The following is a 19,364-nucleotide window of genomic DNA, read 5'->3' as shown; positions in this document are numbered from 1 at the left end:
GACAGTCCCAAGGCACCCTATAAAATTATGGACAGTCCCAAGGCACCGTATAAAATTATGGACAGTCCCAAGGCACCCTATAAAATTATGGACAGTCCCAAGGCACCCTATAAAATTATGGACAGTCCCAAGGCACCGTATAAAATTATGGACAGTCCCAAGGCACTGTATAAAATTATGGACAGTCCCAAGGCACCCTATAAAATTATGGACAGTCCCAAGGCACCCCATTCTAAAATGTAAAAACATTCTAATGGTTTTATATAATGCAGCAACATCCATACATGTAGGACACCCAACATTAGAGATGATTTATTCTTCCTAAACAAATACACTTTTGCACAATAGTACTGACTAGTATTCCATTGTTTCTCATCTTCCTCCATTTTCTCCATCACTGAGCTAATGTGACCCCAGTACTGATGGAGAGGGGCAGGGGAGAGTCAAACAAGGATGCTGTGCAGGCAGCTGACATCCTCCTGATGTTATTGATTGTAAGGATGCCAGCAGCTAGAAGGTTGTAATGGTGCACAATGAAAACCTGTGGCTCTATGCAACTAAAAGGCAGGCTTGTTTCACGCGCTGGCTTGTAAACATTTGGCCAATTTTTACACATTTTCCAAGGCACCCCTGAAATAACCTCAAGGCAAAAGGCTGCTTTAGACAAGTAACTCACCACATATTGAATGCCCAGGTGTGGAAACTCAAGGATATTGCAAGGAATGCCAAACTCTATGCAAGATGTATAGAGATCTAATAGGGTTGTTAAGAGAATTGACACTACTTTCTCACTGAAGTACATTAACAGAGGTTCTGTTTTGCACATTACAAAAGAGGGCCTTCTTATGCTGAGGTGCAAACACATTTTGGTGGTGGGGGCTGAGGCAGAAAGATCCCCTTTGCAACAGAGAGTAAAGAAGGCCAGCCATGTGAATTGTTGTCACATGTAATATGTTGTTAGATTCTGCACATGAGAAGGCTTCATTAAAGTTTCAAATGACTGGAACACCATCAAGCTAATCCCATAGTCAGAAGATAAAGATAAATCCCGTAGCTCCAAAGGCTTCAATCAGTTCCTCTATTGAAGAGCATGCCTAAGCCGGTTGGGGTGAATGTGTCTCCAGGTGGGGTTCTCTGGCATGTACTGTTCAGCTGTTTGCCTCAAAAAATAATTTTTAAGAGTGGAGACATCAGTGTGGGATTTATTTTATGCACAGTTGATCCAATAATCTGAGATCAAAGGCTGGAGCAGGTGGGCCATGCTTTTCCTGATGAAAAACTCCTGATCGGCTCCTGTGAAGCTGGATGAACAAAAGACAGAAGTGCCTAGACCCTGTCATGTTTGAGTCAGTGGTCTGCTGCTTCTAATCCAAAGAATGATATATGCTAAGAACCTAGTGCCCAACCTACAGCCCTTCGGAAATTAATGTGTGGCCCTTGGGATCATTGTAGGTGCTATACTATGCTTTGGTGCTTACTCAAGCCAGGAAACATGTTCTTTAGACTAGCTTCTAAGAGTTAAATGGTTTAGTTTCCTTCTTTCACAATATTTTACCTTTTTCTGTGCTGTCCATCTCTTTTCCCTTTTTTATGTTTTTTTTATTTTATGATCCTTTATATTGAACCTTACTAAGCAAAATATCAAATCTTGTTTTAAGCGGACTGTAGGGAGGACAAACTTGGAAGCACTGATTTGCAAAATGGCTCTTTTAGCAGTGATCTTTAGCAGTCTCATGTGTCTCCAGTCCATGACCATCTTCTGAAACAACATGCCCCCAGTCTCCTACATCTCCTTTAGCATGTTTGCAGTCTCTGACCATCTACTGTAGCATTACATTTCCTGAATATTATATGTAGCCCTTTGGTGATAAAAGGGGCCACATTTAAAGTGTTACTAAACCCACAAAAGAAGTCACAAGACTGCTCTAACTGCTGATGAGAAAAGGTATTTAGCAGTTTATGATTACTAAAATAATTGCATCTCCATGTTGTGTGTACTGTGGGAGACCAGATATAGTGGATGCAGGGTCCGGGGTTTAGTAACACTTTTAAGTCTCATATATCAAGCAAATTGGCCACCAGTGTGCTAAAGGTAGAATTTTTTTTCCATTTGGTTTACCATATTAGGTTTTTACTCTATTGGCTTTAAGCTGAAGGGATAATTGGGGCATTTGATGTATGCTCCAAAACCGAATATGAATACCTACTGAGTTTTACCTATAGCTAGTAGACTGCCTATTTTTACTGACCTTCTGGCTTCAATGCTTCTTGAGTTACTGTCCAGTCAGAAAAAAGTCAGATGTCCTGCTAGATACTCAGGGTATTGAAGCAAAAGGGTCAGTGAGACAGACTGAGAAGTCGGCAATGCAAGCCCCCTTTTAAATCCTCAGTCTCCTTTCTGTCTTTGCTGCTATGATTGTCAGAAATGGATCAGAATATGCCTCAGGGAATTTAATGGAACTGATGCATGAGCATGAGTGGGGAGGATTATTGGAAGTACTATTGTACACCATGTTGGATCTAAACAGCAGAGCTCTATAGGCAAGTCAACAACAACCTGGACAATCTTCTGTTTACTGCAAACTGGGATGAACAACATATTGATTTTTTGGATCTTACATTAGAGGGTGATGTGGAAAGAGAGAATACTGTATCCAGCTTCCAAAGAAAGACAACAGCGGGAAATACCTTTTTAAAAGCTCAAAGTTGCCATCCTAGACATTCCAATAGGTATATACTCGTAGGTAAACTAGTTCTTGTGAAATAATTTTTTTTCTGAGGACTCTACGTGTCTAAATGAAAGCAGGTCTAGCATTTATTAGCTTTGCCCTATCTAAAATGGTTGCCAATAAATCTAGACTCCAATGAGAAAGCAAGCAGAAATAATAAGAGATGGAAGAGGGTACTGTACCCATTTTTCCTATAGCCTGCAGTGAGTAATATAAGGAAGTTGTCAACATATAATACAAAAAAGAATGTTCCTATACTTTATACTCATTTTATTTAGTACAAAGTCTTATCAAAGGAATGCAGATATTTGGGTTGAAGGACTCATACACTAGGAAATATGTTGTCTCCAAGCTTTTCAGGACAATTAAATGCTAAGATATGTGAGACGCACATGGTTGGATGTGAAAGGCACTTACAGGTATAGGAGAATGAAATGTACTTGTTGTAAATATATGATTGTTGGTAAGGATATCATGTCACTGACAACTAGGAAACATTATAATACAAATGGTATATTCAAGATGTGACATTCACCATGTAGGTTCTACTACACATCCCTTGAAGGAAATAATTGGGGAACACATTTCAAGGGATACTAATCCTAAATGTATCAAACCATCCATTGTCTTCAGACATTTCCATAATAATCATCAGGAGGACACTACAGGTTTAAAGGAGAAGGGCCAAAGCTCTTTTGGCCTTACTTCACCTGGGGATCACAGGAGTGCACTTCGTTCTGCACTCTTGTAACCTGCATTTAACCTGTCCAGGCTCTAGAGAGATCCTGACTTTAATGTCAGGATCCATACAGATGCAGAGAACCGGTGACTGACAGTGAAGACCGAGAACTGAGCTATCAGCGGTCTTTGATCACTCAGTTCTCAGTGTAGAGCCGGCAGGGAACAGGTGCAGTATCAGACCAATGCATCCACCTAGTATGAATGTTTGTTTTTTAATACCCTGTACTACTCTTCTAAGCTTCCAAGCTTCTACTCATAGATAAACATATTGGAACTGTGAGGTACAGACACACTTTCTACAAGGAATGAACAGACAATGGGATGTCAGTCTTTTTATCCAATAGTTACAAATAGGACCACCTAGTTCCATACATCTCAGTTTCCTTCTGGGAACAGATGACCATACAGATTATGTCAAAATGTGGTAATGCTGCCCACACCAATAAATAGATGATGGTATGTCACTTATTTAAAGGTTTGCTTCCAAGGTGGTGAAGTTCCACATATGCCTGTCTCTGTTCATGATTTTTATTTTGATATTGTTTGACTTTTGTTTTGGTTGTTTTTAATTTTTCCTGAGATTTTAAATTTGCTCAAGGCATCTTTGGACTGATATTTCACCTGTGCTCAAGAGTGGTGATTTCGCTTCCCATTAAGAACATTTTGATTGCTTGGTTTTGGACTTGAAAAAGTCCTGGTTTGGATAGCCATTTTCCTCTGAGGGTTTTACACTAGAAAGTTGCTGTTTAGTAAATATATGATTTCAGAGGATGTGAAATGTCAAAACTCAGTAAAGTGCATGCACTTGAGTCTGCATTTGAATTATGAATGGAATATTTTGGACTTTTAGAAGATACCAATGATCAAATGTAATATAATAAAGAATAGATCTTTTACTATTTGTGGGGTGCTGTTTACTTGTTTTGTGCTATATGAGAATGTAGTTGAAGGTGGAGCTGTGCATCTCATTGGATAGGCTTGATTGGATAAGTCTAATGATTACTATTAAAATTATACTATATTTATTATAATTTACTAAACCTATATCGCTTTTCTTACAGAAATATGTTCCCTCCGAACATGGTGGAAGCCTGCTTTAAACAGGTACTTGCTTAAAATATTTTTTTCCAGCAAGAGTTCATCTATGTGGTATTTTATTAAACTCTCCAGTATCTTCCCAACTATAGAAGTTAAACTAACAGGTCTATAATTACTTGGTAAAGATTTTGACCCCTTTTTAAATATTGGCACCACATTGGCCTTACACCAATCCAGTGCTACTACGCCAGTCATTAAAGAGTCCCTAAAAATTAGAAACAATGGCTTTGAAATGACAGAGTTCAATTCTTGACTTATGGGTGTATGCCATCCGGTCCAGGTGCTTTATTCACCTTTTATTCTGTCTAAATATTTTTGGATCATATCAATTGTGAGCCAATGTGGATAATCTAGAGCTGTGTCAATACCATGCCCATTATGGACAAGAGCTCCCCCATGCTCCTTTGTATACACAGAGCTGAAGAAGGTATTTAATAAATGTGCCTTCTCTTTGTCCCCAGTCACCCACTCTAGATTACTCTGTAAAGGGCCTACGTGCTCGGACCAGACCTTTGTACTATTAATATATTTGAAGAATTTGTGGGGGTTGGTCCTGCTATCTTTTGCAATCTGTTGTTCGTTTTCAATTTTTGCGGCCTTTATTTCCTTTTTGCATATTCTGTTATATTCTTTGTAATGTTTAAACGATGATATCGTTCCTTCATTTTATATTTAATAAAATCTCTTTTCTTATTATCTATAGCTTTTTTAACTTTGGCCATAAGCCACATACAGTAGATTTGATTTTTAGCCTTTTAAACTTGTTGCCCATGGAAATATATTTTGCAGTGTGTTCACATACAGTCTTTTTGAAGAACTCCCATTTCTGTTTTGTGCTCATTGATGCCAATATTCCCTCCCAGTCTGTCTTGGAGAGCAGCTCTCAGCCTTGGAAAATTAGCTCTCTTAAAATTGAGCATTTTTATTTTTCCCGTATGTGCTCACTTATCACGTACCTGGTGATGGAGGCCAATGGAGAGAGGGCTTCCCTTGCGGCTAAGTTTCAGACTCCCCTAAGAGTGGGACAGCAGGAGTCAGGCCCAAAGTGGCACAGGTCGGCTGTAGGAGTGCTGGTTGGTGGTCCACCCAGAAGCACAGCTGTTGTACAGGGATAGGTCTGGCGCCTGTGCGTGGTATGCAAGTCCTTCCAGGATTTACAGATTTACTGGATAGCCAATTCAAGCCAAGGTCAGGTACCAGGTGGGAATCAGAGCAGATGAAGTCAGATGGGATAGCCGAGGTCATACACAGAGGAGAAAGAGAGAGAGAGTATCCGTAAGTGAAGCCTAGGTCAGATCAGGGGTTAAACAGAGTAGACAGGTCCAAGAGCAAGCCGAGTTGGTATCAGGAAGTCACAGGTCACAGGAAACAGGAACAAGGCACGGGGAGCTAGAGATCATCCAGCAACTTGAGGAAGTGATGAGCCTCCTTATAAAGGCCGTCTGGCACCAAACTGAGGCTGATATGTGCTTCTGCAGCCATGCAGGGTACTGGCAGAAATGCCAGATCTTCCAGAACTTCTGCCGTGGACAGGACTCTGACATCGATGTTTACAGCTAACAATAAATGAAATCATGTTATGGTCACTGCTACCCAGATGTTCTTTTATATGGACATTCGTAATAACCTCTGCATGGTTGGAGATTACTAGGTCCAGCAGAGCATCATTCCTAGTAGGGGCCTCTATGAACTATACCATAAAATTGTCCTGTAGTAAGTTTAAAAATGTTTTCCCTTTTACTGTTCCTGCAGTACCATTACTCCAGTCAATTTCTGGTTAGTTAAAATCCCCCATTGTTATCACTGTCCCAGCCCTTGCAGCCCTTTCGATCTGTGCAAGGAGCTGAGTCTCCACCTTTTGATTAACACTGGGAGGCCTATAACAATCTCCAATGATTACCTTGGTAGTATGCACTCCCATGTGCAGTTCCACCCATAATATTTCAGCCTCATCACACTCTCCATCAACTAGGTCCTCTTTCACACTCGCTCTGAGATCACTTCTCACATAGAGACAGACACCACCACCTTTCCTATTTACCCTGTTTTCTTTGAAAGAGAACCTAGCCAGGAATAGTAATGGCCCAGTCATGTGAAGAATGAAGCCAAGATTCAGCAATACCAATTAAATCATAGTTCTCTTCATGCACCAAAGCTTCCAACTCACCTATTGTGCTTGGTAGACTTCTGGCATTGGTGAACAAACACTTTAATACATTGACACCTTGTTAACACGTATTTTGCATATTGTTTAATTTTCATACAAATGGTACCAATTCCACTAGTTCTAACTACTGCCACTTTAAGAACCTGTCACTATGGCAGTGACGGATTCCTAAAAAATTACCACCAGTTCTAAGATTACTGGCGGTAATTAAGACCAGTTCTAAGTTGGTGTACAGAGGTACTCTTGTACTAAGAGTGGGCCATCCCTGTGCAAAGTTATGACCCTCTAAAATAAAAGTCTTATAATGCTTGAAAATATCAGACAGACTCCTACAGAATGTCAGGGGTATCGCCTATTCCATCCACACCATGTATAACATATAAATTCGGCAAATAGCACTGTATTCCAAGAGCCAAAGATATTAGGCGGACAGCTTCCTCGTTCAACTTGAGCCCTTAATGAAACCAGTTGTGATGAAACGGAGGACCCGATGATGCCAGGTGTGATGAAACGCGTAGGGTGGAGCCAACAGTTATTACATCACCACATACCAGGGAAGTGATGCTCTTAATATCCCAGGACTAAATAGCAGCACTGGTTGCTTATTTGTTATATGATTCACATTGTGGATGGAAGTAGCTATACCCCTGACATACTGCTGGTGTCTGTCTGATATTTTAAAGCATTATGTGACTTTTCTACATTAGCTTCTTTGTGTGGCATCAAGTAGAGCAGTACACACTGTATATGGTGTTTTTTAACACTTTGAAGAGTTTTCTCACCATCTTCTTTGCTCACTTTTTCAAAAGTTTGATATTCACAAGAAAGATTTGTTTTCAGCCACTAAGGACATTGATTTGTACAGGGTGGACATTAATTAATTTTCATTTTTAAATTTTGTTTTGTTTTATATGCATTCTGGATGAATTGGTTACCCTCTTGAGGTTATTCCTGGGGTTGTGATTATTTGGTGGTTCATTCGTTTGGTATCTGTCTAAATAGCACAGCACTTGTTTGATATTTGTTGACACAATAGCCATGGGTATCTAATGGTGTGCCTGCAGATTTTTATTTATTTTTTACCCATTAGCGCGGTTTCACATGTTTTAAGAAACACTGACCAATTGTCATGTTGTTGTTTTAGTTCAAGACAAACTACGAAAAGAAGGTCTTCAAGATTCCAGCTCCAGAGAATGAAACATTACTATCTGCAGTTATGAACAATGTATCAGATGCCATGGAGTCTCTAACCAGGTTTCGGGAGGAGATGATCCCTGTGCCAGGGGCAGTGAATGGAGTGAATGCACTGGGACTTGTGGTCTTTTCTATGTGTTTCGGGCTGGTAATCGGAAACATGAAAGAACAAGGAAAAGCCCTAAAAGATTTCTTTGACTGCCTCAATGAGGCTATTATGAGATTAGTGGCTGTTATAATGTGGTAAGTGGCAGTGATTGCCATACCAACATTGTTTATCCTAAATGTACCAAATAGACTAGAACCAATCTTAAGGCCAAAACACTGCTGAAGGTTAGAGAGCAGCATCGATGTGATGATATACATTAATAGTTTTCCTTTTAAGAATGATCTTTTGTATGTTTGTTTTTTTTCTCCTACTCCTTACCCAGAATTTACTTACTCAATCAGGATTTCATATTTTTAAAGACACGATTTGATGAGTTTAGCATGAAGGAAGTTAGAGATTTGACTTCAACTTTAATCAATAGTTTTCGGATGAGCTGGAAAACCAGATCTTCTTGCCCAACATCTGTACCTGACTAACAAGTGACTAAGTGAGCACAAATTCCCATAGACAATCCCCGAAAATCTTGTAAAAACCTTTAATTGGAAGAATGTACATCTATGTATTAAATGTATAAACATGAATCTCAGGGTGGTCTAGATGGCTGGATAGAGAGGGAAAGATAAATGCCAGCTGGTTATGGTTCATCCTGTAAAGGAAACCTGTTACTACATAGGTAAAAGACAAATATAAGCTCATCCTGTTAATTACCATAAATGTCTTTACAATACTGCAGGCAAACTTTTTTTTTCTCAGCACTAATAACAGATTGTCTGATCCATAGGTATGCTCCTATTGGAATCCTTTTCCTGATTGCTGGGAAGATTGCAGAGATGGAAGATATGGGAGTGGTTGGAGGACAGCTTGGCATGTACACTATCACGGTCATCATTGGTCTGCTTATTCATGCTATCTTTGTCTTGCCCTTGCTGTACTTCTTGGTGACTCGCAAAAACCCCTGGGTGTTCATAGGAGGCCTGATACAAGCCCTAATTACAGCTCTGGGCACCTCATCGAGGTGAGGATTCTGCCATCTGTATACATTTGCTGCATAACGATTGGATGTCTTGAACATTGGATTCATAATGTATTATATTTACAGCTCTGCCACTTTACCAGTCACATTTAAATGCTTGGAGGAGAACAACAAGGTCGATAAGAGGGTGACACGCTTTGTACTGCCAGTGGGAGCGACAATCAATATGGATGGCACAGCACTCTATGAAGCCCTGGCAGCAATTTTTATTGCCCAGGTGAACAATTATGACCTTAACTTTGGACAGATTATCACAATCAGGTAATGTGAAATACAGAATTGTTTTCCTTAAAAAGAACATATTATGTATCACCACATCACTCCTTTATGCTCATCTGGCCTACTTTGCATCTAGTATCGGTGGTTTATGTCATGGATACAGGTTCATGGCTTCTAAAATGTAGGGCTTATGGAGCAGCTTCCTGCATCCTAGCTGACCCTAGTCGTATAGTAAAACTGTGCAATGTGAATGAACACACTGCAGGAAAACAAGCAAGGCTAGCAGACTATTTGCATAAAAAGAATATTTATTCAAAAGATAAAACTATCTACTTGAAGACCAAACCTTCTGGCACTTTTTGTTTACAAGTAAAAATAGTATTTTTTTGCTAGAAAATTACTTTGAACCCCCAAACATTATATATTTTTTTTAGGAGAGACCATATAGAATAAAATGGCGATTGTTTCAATTTATGGTGGGATTGATGCATTTTAATTTATTTTTTCCTATTACACTGTCCCTTTAATTTTTTTGATCACTTTTATTCTTATTACAAGGAATGTAAACATCCCTTGTAATAAAAATAAGGGATGACAGGTCCTCTTTATAACAGATCCCAAAATTCTCCTCTACCTTTTTAAAAGCAAAGGATCAAAAAAAAATTGATCTTATGCTTTTTAAAAAAAATTGTCTATATCTATCCCAGATCGGAAGTGATGTAACGACATTGCTCCGATCCTCCTAGATCATAGAGGTGAGGAAAGATGATCTGGTCCTTTCTCTGCCCAGCAGCCATAACCACCAGATCGGATTCCAGGCTCGCCAGTGAGAGCTGTAGGAAACAATGGCAGGAGTGGAGGACGTCCCCTTCTGTTGCTTCTAAAAGCTATCCAGCGGCTAATCAAACATTTGGGTTGCTTTTATGAAAAAAAGAAATGGCTGCTGAAAAAAAAATACTGGGGTTATGGCTGATCAAATACCACCAAAAGAAAGCTTTATTTGTATAACAAAATTTTAATAAATTTCATTTGGGTACAGTGTTGCATGACCAAGCAATTGCCAGTTTAAGTAACGCAGTGCTGAATAGCAAAAAAAAATGTCCTGCTCATGAAGGGAGTAAAACCTTCCAGCGGTCAAGTGGTTATAAATGATATATGCTGCATACTAAACATAATTTAGTTGGTCCTTAAATACAGGTAAACATTCTTTGTTTTTCCTTCTACAATTGCAGCATCACTGCCACAGCAGCCAGTATTGGAGCTGCAGGAATCCCACAAGCCGGCCTGGTGACCATGGTCATTGTGCTGACATCAGTAGGACTGCCCACAGAGGACATCACGCTGATCATTGCTGTTGACTGGTTCTTGTAAGTTTTTGATGACAGAAATATTTAGGACATTGACAACAAAAGTATAGGCTGACATTTTATGCTCAACTGCCTACTATGCACAATTCATTTACTATTTTTATGAATACCAAAGGCTCACTATAAACTGTTACTTTTCTGAGTCACCCGACACACTTTGGAATCTGTGGTTACGGATTACCATCTCTGGTAATATCCGTATGTCCTTTGGTTGCAGAATATATTTCATAAGTTTTTTTTTTAAATGAAAATTAACATATAACATGATTTCCTTTAAAGTGGAGCTTTAGTCAGAAAATTAAGTCCTGCTAGATCACTTCATGCTGGCCCTTTTTGCAGGTATAGCTATGTAAAACATTTAAAAAAAAAGTGCATATACTGCTTAAAATCCATTAATGCACGGTCTCTCCCTGCTCTGCACATGCTCAGTTGCTATTTTCGGCATGTAGAGGCCGATCTGCTGACAGCCTAAAGATTTTCTGCTGCTCAGGCGCTCTGGGCTTCAGCAAAATAGCAGCCTTCAGCAAGAAGGAACAGGAGCAATGCTGGAGGCAATTTACAGCACACACAAATTTTGGTAGCATCATTATTAATGTGGAATGTATGTTCCCTGCTAAAGAATATTATTTTTCATCAAGTTGTTATGGGTAAAGTTCCACTTCAAGTCACTGCCATGACTGGAAGCCTAGACCAAGAGAGAAGAAAAACAAGGAGTGGGCACCTGGAAATGGATTTGAGATTCATGAGACAATACCTGAAGACCATCCAGCGTAGCTATGATACATGATGGAGATATAACTTAATCATGAGTATAGACAACGTTGAGCAATGAAGAATCATTAGCAGTGCTTGTGATTGGAGCACTGTGCAGGGGTCATGTCGGACTGCTGGAGACCCAGACCTGTGCTTTGTCATTAGCAGTGCTTGTGATTGGAGCACTGTGCAGGGGTCATGTCGGACTGCTGGAGACCCACACCTGTGCTTTGTGTTTGAGGACTATGGTCTGGCTCTCCAGCGTGCTGTTAGTACAGGGTATCCTAACCATTGCTGCAGCACTTAGTGATTACAGTAATACATACCAAGGCTGCTGTTGGGCTTCAAGTAAGAAAAGATTTTTTTAGGGGGTGAAACTTGATGGCAGTATAGTCATAGATTCCAGAAATGTTCATAGTCCATGTTTGCCTAGGCATTTTCTGTTCCATAACATATAATGTAGTTGCATCACTGTAAACTGAAAAAAATGGAGTGTTTTGGGGCACTCCCAGATGGGTTAGAGTGGTCGCTGCAAAGTGGGGATCAATCAAATGGGGGTACCTGATGAACAGGAAAGAAAATATACTATAATACACAAAGTTGGTCCCTATGTAATTTTTAGTCCATATGATATGAGGTTATAAGTCCATATGGGAGTCCTTGGGGGTGAGCTTTAACTTAGAGACTGCCAGCTTGCATCAAGCTAGAAGGGACTCTGTAGAGAGATGAGGAAAAATAGGTGGTGCCATCTAAGTGCAGCAAGTAAGAACATTTATTTGCATTAAAATATAATAGGCAACTCACAAGATGGAAAAAAATAAAGCGCTTGTCCTTGTAATATCCAAACTGCACTCCGTACCACAACGGATGAATATTACAAGGACATGCGCTTTTATCTTTTTCCATCTTGTGAGTTGCCTATTATCTTTTAAATAAATGTTCTTACTTGCTGCAATTAGATGGTGCCGCCCCCCTTTTTTCGCGTCACTGTAAACTATTGGACTACGGTTTTTGGATCTTTGTTTTTCGATTTCATATCAGAGTATTTTCTTTGGAGCCTTGTTATGTATTTTCTTTCACTACTTTATCAGCTATTCCAAAAATGCAAAATATGAAAATTTCATTTAATGAATATAGTCATAAAAACTAGCATTAATCTCATTCTCATAATATCTGTATTTTTTGTTCAGTGAGACAAAAGATGGTAGAAGATGTTTAATTCTCTTTAGAATGTCAGGATGAACTTTAGAGTGAATAATACACCAAGTAGTGAAATATTCATTTGGATGGCAGTATCTTGGAATTTTCTTGAACAAGAGTTTCTATTGATCCTTTGTTGATTTTTTTTTCAGGGATCGTCTCAGAACCACCACAAATGTGCTTGGTGACTCTCTTGGTGCCGGCATAGTGGAGCACTTGTCCAGACACGAGCTGAAGAAAAATGATGCAGAGATGGGCAACTCAGTGATTGAAGAAAATGAGATGAAGAAACCCTACCAGCTCATCTCCCAGGAGAACGAAACAGAGAAACCTATAGACAGTGAGACCAAGATGTAGGCATCACAATGTGTCCTGAATAAATGACCAGAATCACATTCCTCCTCCTTTTCTATCATCAAACTTTGGGTCTCGTGATGGTGGCAACACCAGGGAGCAATCAGAGATTCAACATCAGCAGGTGTCACAATACCTGTGTCTGTACAATGTGAAACATACAATGTAACATTTTGCCATTGTGGCCCTGCCATCTCTGTGCTAACCAGGAAACAAACCTTGCATTGTTTGTACATCCATTTTTTTGTTTTGTTTTTTTTTGTTTTGTTGCTTTCTTATTTTTATGAAAGGGGAACCCAAGTAGCTGAGAGTCTTTTTGAATACTGGAAATTACATTTGTCTTTCTTATTCATAAAAAGTCTCTTCACTCCACAACACAGATAATACTTCAAATATTTTTACATAGATTAATTTTTGGGGGGATGGATTTTCCTTTTTAGTTCCTTGTCAGTTGTACAGCTAAATAACCTTTTTCTATAATGCAGCACACACAGTGCCAATGCACATGTAGATGATGCATTCAAATTAATTTTATAGAAACTACTGAGTGACTGACATAGGAATGCACAGTACCATTGAATATGTGATGAAGCAACTTGTATCTACAACTGTAGAGTATAGAAAGTATTCACTTTCCCCACAATTTCCCAAAATGTGGCTCAGCTCTGGACAAACTGCTGCCCACTAGCTGGCGAGAAAGCACCTGCAAGCCATCGTGGGGGATTGGAGATTGTAGATAGGCTTTAGATTGCTTAGTCCTTTATGGATGTTTGTGTTTACGGTCACACTTAAGTAAGGTCGTTATTTTTGGCCATCTTATTTTGTTCTTAAAATTCCATATATCTTCATTCGTAATGGGGGTTAATGAATGATTTGAAACAGCACTGACAGCATTACACAGAGTACCATTTCTGACCTACTTCTAAACATTATAGTTGCCTGGATGTCTACTTTTTGAGTCATTGGCCCAGAACAAACATGCTGCTGGCAAAGTATTTAAGTTTTTATATCAACTATAAGATGCAGACAACAAGCAGTTTTATATGAGAGCTCAGTAATAGCAGCAAGTCTATTTGTAAATTAATTCATAGCAACTAATCAGAAGCCATTGGGGATCATTTAGGAAAGAAATATAGACTGTTTACTTAACAAAGGGAATGTTCATCGTTCATGTATGAGCTTAATAAATAAGCTGTGTTTACTTTAAATGCCCAATCATTTGCTATGGTAATTAAAGAAAAAAAGGATATTTTTCTTGCAGGTGATTGTGTAATTAACATTAACATGGCTTCACCTTACTTACTAAGCTAAAACGACACATTAATGCAGAATAGGGCCCTAGGCAGGGTAGCAAACCTGGCCCCCATTCCTTCAATTGGTATTGACTGCAGTAAGCATAGAAAAGTTACACCTTTGCATTGTCCGTACTAGCATGGACCCCTCGGGCACCAGATACTTACAAGTACATTGTCCCGTATAATGTAACAGGCAGGCACATAGCTTTGACCAATTGTGCTTTCCCCCTGGTTTACTGCAAGAGAATGAAGGTTTTAGCTGGGCCCCCTGGACGTCTATCGGACTCCTGAACAGTCTTTATTATTTGGTCAATAAACCTATTGTTCTGATGAAATCTGATCGGACATCATGGGTTTCTGGCTGACCATACTCTGCACTGCAGTACTACATTTTTCACATGCATTGCTTCTACAAGGCAAATCAGGCTATAACAGATATAAAATATAAGCATTTAGCACATAAAAATCCCTCCTGGTTCCAGATGAGTTTAGCAACCTCTAGAGTGGACATTCTCAAGTAAGGTTCTGTGGAACCCTAGGGTTCCTCCAGAGGTTGTTAGGGGTTCCTTGAGCTGTGGCTGACTGACCTCTCATTTAATGTTGCCTGTACAGGTCAAGAGTCAATGCCATTTGGCGGAGCCAGCTGTGTGACACCAATGATCTTTTTAGCTGTCTGTAAAAGTGACATTCTGGCCACCACCATAAGAGAGACATTCTTCCCGTTAGCCACTAATGTAAGGGGCATTTTCCCACTGATCATGATGAACGACAATGAATTGGTTTTTGGAAGGGTTCACTGAGTTCTGAACATTATTTTAAGAGTTCCTCTACAGTTAAAAGTTTGAGAGAGGCTGATTGAGAGCGTTAAAATGACTTTTGTCTTTAAAAATACTTTAAAGCACAGGATTCCCTGTCTTCACAATGTAAGCACCACTATTATCACTCTTCATGTATAAAACAATTTTACTAAAAAAAAAAAAATGAAGGCAAGAGGGCCTTGTAGACAAGCGCTCTGGTCTGGAGGAGCAGGAATACTGAATTGAATGTAACAGAATGAATGTAAAGCGTGAGTTTATCTAAAGCAATAATAATGCTGGAAAAGACGTCTGATAGAATGTAAAAAAGAGCACAGATGGTTATAGAAAGACATGGAGAAAGTTAAAGTCATAAATCAAAAGAAGGTTAATGGTAATTGTACGAGTAAAGGTTTTAGTATAGAAGTTGTTTTATTTCTGGCCAGGCAAAACCGTGCTTCCTTCAGGATCCAGTCAGTTTTTAAGCTGTCCACATGGCATGAGATTTTATAATTTGTCTATAAATTCATGCAGATTTGTCAACATCTATGTAGTGCAAGGGTCTACCCAAACGATCCATTCAATCTATAAACAGGAAATTATATCCAGCAATTCAAAGGAGATTATACAATCAAGAAAAAGTCAACATTTAACTCCATAGCCATGCCCAAACATTCCTAGATTGCCATTTGCAAGGATTCAACAAACCTTTTCAATGGTATGTATTGGGCCATTCTTCCTCTTCCTTGTTACTATATTCAAATTTGACATTAAAGAGAATCATTCATAATCGAACTGCAGGAATTTGACTATGTGGTCTTCTATCTAGACTTGCTTAGTGTGTCTGAGCTAGATTCTTGAATTTCAGAGTGATCACCTGAGGTCTGACAGTTCGATATCTGTTCTGCCAGGTTCCCTTCTGGAAGCCTGGCTCAAAAAGATCCCAGACAGTAACCACCATGTGCTTTCTTGTTGCTAGGACATGAAAACTGCTGAACACTCTGAGCTGTACATGAACAACAAGGTCGAATGTGGTAATTGCTAAATGGGAGTTTTTCAGCTAGGTTTCCAAGGGGCCCAGGTATGACAATACAATGAAGGAACAAGCTGTTTTTTAATATCTACTGGGGCCTCTTGACTGCATGGGTTATTTTCTGGAAAAGGTGAACTTAGCCTTTAAATCCAAAACCCCAAGTCAAATCTGAATGACGTGTGGTCATCCATAGGTAGTTATTCTTTATATGAAAATTAAAAATAAAACACATTTTCCTGCACCTGAATGGATGATTGATGGGAACACTTACTGTGCAAGTGAACAATAAATGATTCCATTAGTAAATGAACCCCACAAAAAAAGAGTATGTTTTTACTTACTACACCTGTACAGTATAAATTCTATACTGGCCAAACCGACTGGAGTGTTTTAAAGTGCAGCAAAGACTACTACCCAGAGTACCAAATTTTTATGTTTTTTTTTTTGTTTTGTTTTTTTTCCTTTGTGGTTGTGATATGATGTGCATACCTAGAATCAGTAGAAGACTAGATGTCACATATCCAGTGATAGTACTGTATAATATATTCATTTAAAAGGGAATTCCACAAACATATCTTTCATACCTCTCAATGGATCACTCTAGGGTTTTCCAGCAGTGCACTGGAGGAAAATAAGACATGGGGGTAAAATCAGTACAATGCCTTTACCTCCCCTTGTTCCACTTGTCTCCATTAAAGGGCCTGTCCACAAAATATTTCAGACTTGGGTATGCTAGGGCTGTTATATCATCAAGGAGATTGCTCCTGGGAAGGATTACCTAGAGTCTCAATAGAATGGTTCTTCTCAGTGTTCCAGTTGGGTAGGCAAATGCAGGTTCAGTGATCTCATTGCCAGGGTTCAGATGTAAGAAACTATATGATGATTCACCTACATTTTGGGTAGAATGTCCTTTTAACTTGGAGTTGCCATTTAATCATACAATTTAGACAGACGTTTGTTGTATTGCTTTCATAACCGGAAATCAGGCATCTTATGAAGGTTTACGTTAGTCACAAGGAAGCACAAGTGTCTCTTTTACTTTTTTTCTACTTTTATAGAACAGAGTATAATCACTGTTAACAATTAAAACGTTTAAAGGGGAAACTTTTCGTTTTGGAATAACTGAAGACTAGCACGGGGTTTGAACCTCTGTCGTGTTTTTATTGCTGTCTGTATTCTTGTTAAAGAGATTTGTCCTGGGTTCCTGTCCTGATAGTCACAGAACATGAAGCGACGCTAAAGCTCTCCAACAGAACAGGCAGCAATTAAACTGTCAGAAAGGTCCCAACCTAGCCTACTCCTTGGCTGAAATTCCACTTTAAACGTGATCTCGTGAACTCACCTGACTTTGAGCCCAAATGTATTTGAAAGTTATTTTTTGCCTTTTTTTGAAGGATATGTAATACCTGTTCTGTATATATAATTTGTGAAAGAAAAGAGAGTTGTTTTCATGAATGAAGAGTTTGTACTATCTCGGAGATATCTCTGTATTTTTAGAATTGTAAACTGGGTACCTTTATAAGGAAAATACAGGCATTACATGACAAGTCAGACGTACACATATACAATATAAATGTTTTATTTTGCTAATATGAATAGAGAGAAAAACAGATCTTATGTAAATGTAAAGTAGAAATATTTTTATAATAGATAAAATGTTTACGCTTGTACAAAACTTAACTTTAGTCAGTACCTTTTTATTTGTTAATTTTCTTGATATCTGTGAAATTTTATGACAAGATTCTAATGTCAAAGTTGGTCTTTTTATTTGTTGAATGTTTATTAAAAAAAATCATCTGTGTTGCATGTACTTGATTTTGACTAACTATTTTCATGAATATCGGGTACACTAGAAAGTCTTTTCCATGTCATTGATTCTTGTCTCATGTACCCAGTGTGAATTGAGCATCTGTATTTGTAGGTGGATTTTCAATAAAAAAAAAATTAGACTGTATAAAGGTTGCTTTCTTGCAAGGATATATTTTGATTTTATAGATTCAGGATTTATTGAGCCTGATTTACTAAAAGATATGTATGCCAACAACTGCATTGTCGGGCCCACAAACCATGCAGAACAACCCAAAAGTATTCTCACCATTTGCTCACACCTGACCATTACACCTACAGTATATGAGCTTGATGGATATCCCATTCCAAAACCATGAACATGAAATGGAAATTTGTATCACATAAGTGCCGTAATGTTCCTTTCCTGGCACCAATCCAGGGCAGCATACATGTGGTAGTAGCTCTGCCTATTTCTCTGCCCCTGCCCACAGGACCAGTGCATAGCTATAAAGAGTTGACGCTTATACAACAGCTTATTCCCTGTACATCGCTATGAACAAACTGGGTGGGTTTAGTATTCTTCCATGGATTGGCGCCAGGAAAGGAAAATTACAGTAAGTATACAATTTTTCATTTTCCTGGCACCAACCTGGCAGCATACATGTGGTAGACCAATGACAAGCTACCAGGGTGGGAAGGATAAGCAATTCATATCTTATAAAAAAAATGAGTAAGCTACCACCCTCCCACCAAAGTCAGCTGCAGGGAGAACCACTGAGCCCATCATGAACGCAGCATAAAAGGTCCTGTTTGTCTGTCCTCCCTATTGTGTCGATTGACATCCCTGCATATGGTGGCCACAATGTTCAGATGCTGCTGATCGATTGTGCAGCAATTACTTCTAGTGGCTGCGGCCCAGCAGTTTAGTGGGCTCTTTGAATTAACTTTAGGAGCTGCAAGATGAGCCCTTGTTGGTTTCCAAGGAACTAGGTATAGCTGTTCTGGCAACCTAAACTACTGTTGTTTACAAGTGTGCTATCTTCGATTTTGATGTACTTAGGGAGTACTTGGCCTAAGGCTGGTCAAAGCAATCCCACTGTGGGATATGCAAACAAACGTCCACTGGCTCTTGATGCAACGGGAGTCTGCCCAATGGTTCTTATACCAGAAGCTGGCTTCAGATGAGGCCGAATGTCCACATGGTAGAAAAACAATTGAGCACCGTCTGTGACACCCTCTCCATCTGCATCATCATCCAAATCCCAAGGACAGCCCCTGGGGTGCTCCTTCAAGGGCACATCTCGAAAGCCCACCCTAAAAACCCAGACGCTAGGGCAAACAAAAAGTGCACCACAGACAGCACCCAAGCAGGGGCAGACTGACAACTAATAGGGCCCCCAGGCAATAGGGGATCATGGGGCCCCTGTGTAAAGGTACCAGGGACATCTCATGGGGCATCCTACTGACCAGTGCCTGAGTTTCCAAATGGT

General features: G+C 39.3%; 1 protein-coding gene across 1 annotated transcript in view; it reads left to right on the top strand.

Annotated features, from left to right (window-relative positions):
- Positions 1 to 18,044, top strand: part of SLC1A3 (solute carrier family 1 member 3) — a 117,064-nt gene extending 99,020 nt beyond the window's left edge. Inside the window, exons 5-10 of the mRNA XM_089687843.1 lie at positions 4,532 to 4,574; positions 7,880 to 8,172; positions 8,820 to 9,053; positions 9,138 to 9,332; positions 10,523 to 10,657; positions 12,763 to 18,044. Of these exons, the coding sequence (XP_089543969.1) occupies positions 4,532 to 4,574; positions 7,880 to 8,172; positions 8,820 to 9,053; positions 9,138 to 9,332; positions 10,523 to 10,657; positions 12,763 to 12,967 (1,105 nt within the window). The 3' untranslated portion in view covers positions 12,968 to 18,044. The remainder of the gene's footprint in view (positions 1 to 4,531; positions 4,575 to 7,879; positions 8,173 to 8,819; positions 9,054 to 9,137; positions 9,333 to 10,522; positions 10,658 to 12,762) is intronic.
- The last annotated feature ends 1,320 nt before the right edge of the window (positions 18,045 to 19,364 follow it).

Source organism: Staurois parvus, unplaced genomic scaffold, assembly GCF_062004578.1.
Source record: "Staurois parvus isolate SC_StPar_1 unplaced genomic scaffold, SC_StPar_1.0 ptg000438l, whole genome shotgun sequence".
Classification (NCBI taxonomy): domain Eukaryota; kingdom Metazoa; phylum Chordata; class Amphibia; order Anura; family Ranidae; genus Staurois; species Staurois parvus.
Note: the sequence above shows the minus strand (reverse complement) of the source record. Positions and strands in the feature narration are given on the sequence as shown.